The sequence below is a fragment of the Neltuma alba genome, unplaced genomic scaffold (assembly GCF_004799145.2).
Source record: "Neltuma alba isolate B1F8T4 unplaced genomic scaffold, ASM479914v2 tig00010850_pilon, whole genome shotgun sequence".
Lineage (NCBI taxonomy): Eukaryota > Viridiplantae > Streptophyta > Magnoliopsida > Fabales > Fabaceae > Neltuma > Neltuma alba.
The window spans coordinates 1-8,005 of record NW_021635646.1 but is presented as its reverse complement, the minus strand read 5'-3'; the positions used below and the strand labels follow the sequence as shown (position 1 = coordinate 8,005).

The 8,005-nt window shown below is 35.5% G+C and overlaps 2 protein-coding genes across 2 annotated transcripts; both read right to left on the bottom strand.

Moving 5' to 3' along the window:
- Positions 1-608: 608 nt before the first annotated feature.
- Positions 609-941, bottom strand: LOC114759450 (Bowman-Birk type proteinase inhibitor-like). Its single transcript, XM_028948622.1, has one exon. It carries the CDS (start codon positions 939-941, stop codon positions 609-611), a length of 333 nt encoding a protein of 110 aa, XP_028804455.1.
- Positions 942-5,072: 4,131 nt separating this feature from the next.
- Positions 5,073-6,089, bottom strand: LOC114759449 (uncharacterized). The gene has a single exon (XM_028948621.1). The coding sequence runs from the start codon at positions 6,087-6,089 to the stop codon at positions 5,073-5,075; it is 1,017 nt and encodes a 338-aa protein (XP_028804454.1).
- Positions 6,090-8,005: the final 1,916 nt, after the last annotated feature.

Sequence of the window (8,005 nt, the reverse complement as noted above, 5' to 3'; positions counted from 1 at the left end):
GTGTTTTACTTTTATCTTTGCCCGTGATGAAGACGACGTAGAGAGAGAGAGAGAGAGAGAGAGCGATATGGTGTTGTATCATTACTCAACAAAACTATATTCTTTTTATTCATGGGCATAACAGACATTTTCCCTCGTCATCTAAACCCATTTTTTCATCTCACACCCTTTATTGTTCTATTAAGAATTTTGTTTCGCAAATGTATTCTAATTGTCAGAATTAAGGACGCCTTTGCGCGGGTCATCCTCGCAATCGATGCTACTTTTTCCCTTCCCTTCCCTTCCATTGCTCGGACGGAGAGTTTTATTAAAGGACAAGTGATGTGACTTTAGCTCGAAAGTGAAATCACGTTAGGATAATAAATTAAAAAAACGCCCTTAGTTCCTTCTTTAAAAAAATCCCCCCCTCTCATTTAAAAGTAAAATAGGTCAACTTAAGAGGAAAGCAACATGGCAGGAAAACACATAATCAGTCTGCCAAAAGGCAAACTGGAAGCAAAGGCACAAGGTGCTTTATTTCATAAGATAGGGGGATTCACACACATAGAAACAACGCAGCAGAGAGTAGTACGTAGGCAGTGATGCCTAGGCTTTGATTTATTACGGCATTAAGCAGAAGAGGAACATTTATCGTAGCAGAAGTTGGTGGTGTCAACACAGCGACACTGCGGAGGATAGGAGCGAGTGCAGAGACAGGTCTTGCAAGCAGAGTGGCAACTTTCTCCGATGTCGTTGCAATGGCACTGAGGAGGGATGGACCTTGTGCAGATGCACTTGTCGCAGCAGGCCGTGGTGGTTGACTTCGTGTAGTAGTTTGGTTCCCCATTCTCCTTGAACATCTCCGCCAGCAAGGTATTCCCATCGAAGAGCCCCTCCCCAGTTGCAGCCAAGGCCATCAGCAGCAGCACAACCACTCCTACCATCTTCTTCGTCGTCGTCATCTTCTCTCTCTCTCTACGAGCCTTGGTGTGTCTGAGATTTTGCTTGTGAAGTGGCAATGAGATTGGGAGGGTGTTATTTGTAAGCCATCTTCAGGGGCATTTTAGTCTATTCGTGGTTTATAAAGGATGAGGCCGAAATCAAAAGGAACGGGCTCGCAAATTTATTTATCATTCACGTCACGTATAAAAGATAATTTTTTTTATGATCATGTGTTATTTATAAGCCAACTTCAGGGGTATTTTAGTCTATGTGGCTGATAAAAGAGGAGGAAGAAATTAAAAGAGATGGGGTCGCCCATTTATTTATGGGAAAATTACAACAGATACAATTAATTCTTTAAAAAATCTCTCAAAATCCTCTAATGCTTCCTAAGTCCCCAGAAACTTCAGAGCAAAAAATTAAAATCGTGGAATTACCTACTTGTCCTCACTGATTGAAAATGTTGTGATTGGCTGCTGTGTGAGTTATGACTGTATGCTGTGCATGTTGTCATCCAGTTGAATGTGGGTTGTGATTGGCTTCTGTGTATATTGTGAATGGCTCAAATGTAGGTTGTGATTGACTGCTGTGTAGGTTGTAACTGTAACTGTGTATGTTGTCATTTGGTGAGGGTAAGTGCGTAATTTCACAATTTTAATTTTTTACTCTAAAGTCTCTGAGAACTTAGAAAGTATCTGGGGATTTCGAGAAATTTTTTCAGAATTAATTATCTATAATTTTTTCTTTATTTATTATTCACGTGAAGTATAAAAGATAATTTAATCTAATTAACGTAAAAATTTTAGGCCAATGACGTTGTTACGCCTAGACAAAACGACAAATTTACTCACCTGGTGCCGGCTGCTGGGTGAGTTGGTGGAGTACAATTATTGGTGTACCAGACATATCTCCAACGTGCTTAATTATTAATAAGAGAAAATTACAATTAGGTCTCACACAAAAGAATTAAATACAAAAAGATCTCTTAAAAGTTAAAATTATGAAATTATTCTAAAGTTCTAAGAGACTTTTTTGTAATAAATTTTATTTATCTAATTACCAAATTACCCTTCTTTTTTCATGAGTTGTGAAACAAGTCGTGATAGTTGTTAATCATTGTATCCCAAGTTGTCAATCACTATTATTTCAGTTGTCAATACAAACTAAAAAAAAAGAAAGATAATTTTGTAATTAAACAAATAAAATTTATTAAAAAAAATCCTTCGAGATTTCAAAATAATTTCTTGATTTCAAGAGATTTTTTTATATTTAATTTTTTTGAGTGGGACCTAATTGTAATTCTTCCTATTAATAATAAGGGGAAATGACTGTTTGGGACTAGAAAATAATACAGTAACTTCGAGGGAAATATATCCTCAAGGATCAATTTTTGAAATAAATCATTCAAAAAAACCATGAATTTATGAAAGTATTCTGACGGATTTTTGACCCGTTACAGAAAAATTTGAACAAAAAAATGGACCTAATATAGTCTTATAAGTAATTTATAGTTCATTCTTACACATTAAGAAATATATTAAATTAATTTTTTTTTATTTTCGTTAATTTTTTTTTATTGACAAATCATTCTAACCACTTTATTTTTTTCTCTTCTCATTAGATTTAAATGAGAATAAAATTTAAAAATAATACTTATATTTAGAAACAAAAATTTTAAACATGTTATATACGAGGACACACAAGGCATCCAACATAAAGTTCCAAGTTTTATATGTGGGATGCCAAAGCATCAGGTCATTCAAATTAAAGTCACGACTCGTGTCATCCAAGGCAAGGCTAAGAGTGTTTGGTAAATTCAACAAATTATAAAAGGTTAATTAATCTGTAAATCCTTATAGTTTCAACTAATTTTATCAGATTCAGGGCAAGGAGGATCGCAGAAGTTGGTGGTGTCAAGGCAACGACGCTGGAGGAATGGAGCGAGGGCAGGCATAGAGTTTAGAAGCAGAGTGGCAAGTTTCTCCGATGTACGTCGCTGCAATGGCATTGACTTGCTGTTGCAGCAAGCGCTGGTGGTTGACTTTATGTAACACTCATCCGGTCTTTAATATAAGACTTATTTAACTAATTTGATTAGATTAAGAAAATTAGGTAAGTTAGTTAATTATAAAAAAAGTGATACATTTTTCCTAAAACACCATAATCATCTTTCTTAATACCCCATCTCCCTCTTCTATCTGATTATGATTGATGGAGTATCTATAGGGGTAATTTAGAGAAAATTGATAAATATGAGAAATAGGTCTTATATTTAGGATCAAAACTAACTTAAAAATTAGGCCCTATATTATGAATCAGAGGAGTAGTTAGCTCCGGCAGCCATTATCCTCCACCATCTTAGCCAGCAACGAGCTTGAATCCAACCCACGAGCCTCCTCATCGCTTTCTCCTTCAAACTCATCTTCTCTCTTTCATTCTGTGTTTTGAGCTTTGCTTGTGAGGTGTTGTTGATTGCTCCTGATGAATTAATCAACGGGACAATTATAACGACATTTAATTAAGACTGCTTTTATTATTATTAGGACTCATATCTTTTAAATATATTTATCAATTTTATTTCTATAATTAACATTTAAATCATTAGATTACTATTTTTTATTCTAATGTTTTAATTAAAAAGAGATATATTATGGGGCGAATTCCTTCATTTATATGACTCGTCCCAATGTCAGCAAGTTAATTATTGTACTTGCCAAGGTACTGAAAACCGGACCGGTAACTGAACCGGTCAAGACAGTGGGTCAAGGGTTAGTGGGTTAGCTCGGAGTCAACCCGGGAGTCAGACAGGTGAGAAATTAAAAAAATTAAAAATATTTTAAATTCTTATCATACCATCCAACAATTCAATATCTACTTAGTACCTTGAATTACTAACAAAATAATCATATATTTACAATGTATTTTCAAGTTCCAATATTCTTTACATGAGAAATTAACATCACATTGTCATACTACCACCCATGTCATCAAAATGCTAAATATTCATCCTAGAAAACTACTAAAATAGATATATGATTAACAAAATATTTTCACCTACAATCATTTGATCACCAAACCAACTAATAATTATCAACACCAAAGTCATCATTAACTTCATTTAAATCTATGGGCATTGAGACACTAGGAGGAGGTGGTGAAGCTGTCGAAGGACCGGCAAAACAACTTGGAGCAATATCATCATCATTCAAAGATGGAGGCTCAACAATATGTATATCTTCATCACCTATAGATGACAATAATCAAATTATTAATGGTCATGTGAAAAATTAGTTATAGACTTTTTGTATAAGAATATAATCTTAATGGAAGAGATAAATTATAAACCTTTATCATGCCTCTCGTTCCCCAAAGTTGATGCAGTTGCGATATCTTCACCGGTGGCAAGTATTTCAAGATTCATTATATCTAGATTATCAAATTCAGGAGTTGGATCTTCAACCACCCAAAATTTAACTTTATCAATTGATTCATAATCAATAGGATCATAACTTGTCTTCTTCTTGTTCAAGATATCCCTTTAATGAGAAAATGCAAGGAAATTAGCATCAATGAATTCTACACTTAATAAAAGCATTCATAAATCATAGCTTTTAGTATTACCTATCCTTCAATCTCAGATTGTAGTTTGTAAAAACTAGATCATTTAACCTTTCATGTTCCAATCTATTTCTTCTTTTGGTGTGAATTCGCTCAAATAAACTCCAATTTCTTTCGCAACCAGAAGAAGTAGACGTTTGGCTAAGAATACGGATTGTAACTTGTTGCAATTCCGGAATAGAACTCCCATAGAATGACCACCATTGATCTGGACAATAAAATAAAAGATATTTAGTTACATTCATATATATGATATTAAATATGTGTCAACAGGCATTTTTAAACATGACATTAAATATACTTACGAGGATCTAGTTTTTGAGCTGCCTTTTCACATGAAAATCTATCAAAAGAGTCTTTACGATCTTTATAAATAAACACTTGCTGCATCATCGTGCAATAGTCAAGATTTTCATTAGAGAATGACTCAAAGACATCAATCAAATGTTTTTGCAATCTGTTCTTTTTGATCAAGCTTGGATTATACAAGAACGCAGGATTCAACATATAAGCTGCTGCATGAAGTTCTTGCTTCAAATGCCTATCCCATCGAGCTTGAATAATTCTAGTATAAGGTTTGTATAGCTCCTTATTCCTATGAAAGATGTCCTTGATTCTATTTTTAGCCCTTTGCATCCCTCAAAGAAATAAGGTAATGAAGGTTTTTCATCTGAATCAACAATCCTCAAAAGTCTCATAAGCGGAGACACAATCTTCACAACTTGGTAACATTCATTCCAGAACCGATTATCCAATACGGTTGCACTAAAAGTTCTCCCAGCTTCGGTTCTTGCTAACTTGTGATCCACAAAATGCTTATCAATCACCAAAGCTTGCAAGTCATGTTTATGCAAGTATATGCTATGCAAGGTAATGAATGTAGTTGCAAACCTTGTCGCACCAGGACGGACAATTTCCTTCCAACCAGGTCTTTTCCTTAGCCATGACAAGAAAATTGTATGATTATATGCAAATATAGTAATTTTAGATGCCTTTGTTGCAAGTGTTGACACATGAGGCAATGAAGCAATATCTTTTAAAACAAGATTCAAACAATGGGCTGCACAAGGTGACCAAAAAATAGTTTTATATTTCTCTTTAATCAATCTGCTACATGCTACATAGTTAGCAGCATTATCAGTTACCACATGGACTAGATTTTCAGGACCAACCCATTCAATAACTTCATAAAACAATGAGAATAAAGTTTTCGCATCTTTAACAACATCTGAAGCATCAATTGATTTCACAAATACCATACCATGTATGGAATAGACTAAGAAATTGATCAAAGTTCTTTGTCTGACATCAGTCCAACCATCAGCCATAAGTGTACAACCATTTTCTTTCCATTTTGCACGATGACTTTCAATCAGCAGTTGACATTCTTTTTTCCAATCTTTCAACAAGTTAATTCTAAAATCATAAGCATTAGGGGCCTTAAACCCAGGCCCAATTGCAGCAATAGCATCAACAGCTTTTTGAAAAAGAGGACAATCAAATGCATTAAATGGAATGCAATTAACAATAGCCCACTGAGCAATAACCATCTTGGCATTATATTGTGCTTCTTTAGTTGCTAATACACTCTTCAGGCTTGGTTGGGAAAGAGAAGTTGTTCTAGGAGCAAAGTAATTATCAACCCTCCCAGTCTCAAGAGCTTTCCTCTTGTTACCACTACTCTCAACATTGCCTTTTCTAAATTGAGGTGAAGCAATTGGTTCATCAATTTCCCTAATTTCAATGTCCTCTTATGCATGATTCACAGGTTTTTTCTTTGCCCCTCCTAGTAAAGATTCTTTCATTCTTGCACTTATATCATGAGGAACTTTCTTACAAGAAGAAATTTGACCAGAAACACCAGCTAGATGTTGTTTCATTCTATTTATCCCACCTCCTCTGTAACTTGATGCACAAAAGAGACAAGTAAAAACATTTACTTTTCCCTCTTTCTTAAGAGAAACATATGCCCATGCAGGATCGGTTTTACCAGGCCCATGTGAGGGTGCAGTGGTAGTGGGATTATTGGTAGAACCAGATGCGGGGATAGGATTCTCATTTGCTTCAATATTTGTATCATCCATGATCAATAATCTCGGCACAAATAATCCAACAAAAACTACAGATTAATAAAATACTAAAACAGAGTCAGAGCAAAATCATAAAACCAAAACAAATTAATAATACCAATCTATCTACAGCATTCAAAATCTATCAGTTAAAACTTAAAACCATATGAGAGAAAGAAGGCTTTCTAAGTATAGTGGGGCAAATGTGGGATGGTTATAATAATAAAACTACATGAGACGTCCAAATTAGATTCATATGAATCCTGCGGCATTAATGAACTTAATGTGTCCAAGTCATAGTTTTAGTAACATTGTTAGCTGATTATTACATCAAGCGTGATTGGTTACCTATCACTAACATTAAGTTGAATGCTAATTTATAACAAAGCCATACTCTATCCAAGTGGCTTCCTTCAATTCTGTCTAATCAGTAATCACATAAACATGAGCCATTTTTCAATTACCTCTCCGGTAGCTTTCAGATTTAAAACAGAAAAAAATAACAACAGCAAAAAAAACGACAGCCAATTTTTCAATTACCTTCCTTCAATACTGTTTTCATTCGACTCAGAGACCGTAAAATGGGCAAACACAAAAATTCTCATGATCACAGAGACCGTAAAATCCATCAGTATATCAGCTAAACAATTTGCTTCGTAAAATCCATCAGTATAACAGAAGCATCGTAATCTCTTCAATTGATCAAATTATATCATCTAGATGAAAGCTATAATACATTAATGCTATTACATTAGTTGATTCTCCCATTATGTTTACTTATCATCAGGCCCAAGCAGAAAGAAAAAGAAAGAAAGGGAGCTCACGAGAGGTAATCATAATCGAAGCAACTGAACGGTAATCACAATCGCACTCTAAAGTCTAACAGAAAAAATCAAAACCACATTCACAATCTGAAAAGAAATCGCAAACCAGAACGGTGGCACTGGAGCTCTGAACGACGATCGCACTTTGTCTCTGTCAACTCGAACCCGTCATGAATGAGCCACGGCGAAGTTAGTTACCACCACTCTGAACTCTGAAAATGCAAGCAGAAGTGGCGAGCCGGGGTGACAGAAGGGAAGCTAGGGCAAGAAAATGGTTTTACGGGGAGAGAAGAGAGAGAAAGAAATTTGCGAGGGAAATCACAAAAATAGAGCAAGCGGGCGAAGCGACAGGGTAAGGGAGTAGGGGGCTCTGGCGTCATCGGTCAGAAATCAGAATCGACTTTTGAAAAAAAAAATTCAACCCAAGGAAAAACGACGTTGTTTTGTGTCCAGGCCATTTTTTAAAAACCCGGTGCGACCAATCAACCGTCGGGTTAACCGGGTGGTCCCGGTTCACCTCGGTTCATTCCAGGTCGTACCGGTCGCTGTGACCCTGGTTCACACGATGACCGG

Excerpts from the sequence above, each read along its gene's own strand:
- LOC114759450 (XM_028948622.1), bottom strand. The coding sequence starts at position 941 with ATGACGACGACGAAGAAGATGGTAGGAGTGGTTGTGCTGCTGCTGATG.
- LOC114759449 (XM_028948621.1), bottom strand. The coding sequence starts at position 6,089 with ATGGTTATTGCTCAGTGGGCTATTGTTAATTGCATTCCATTTAATGCA.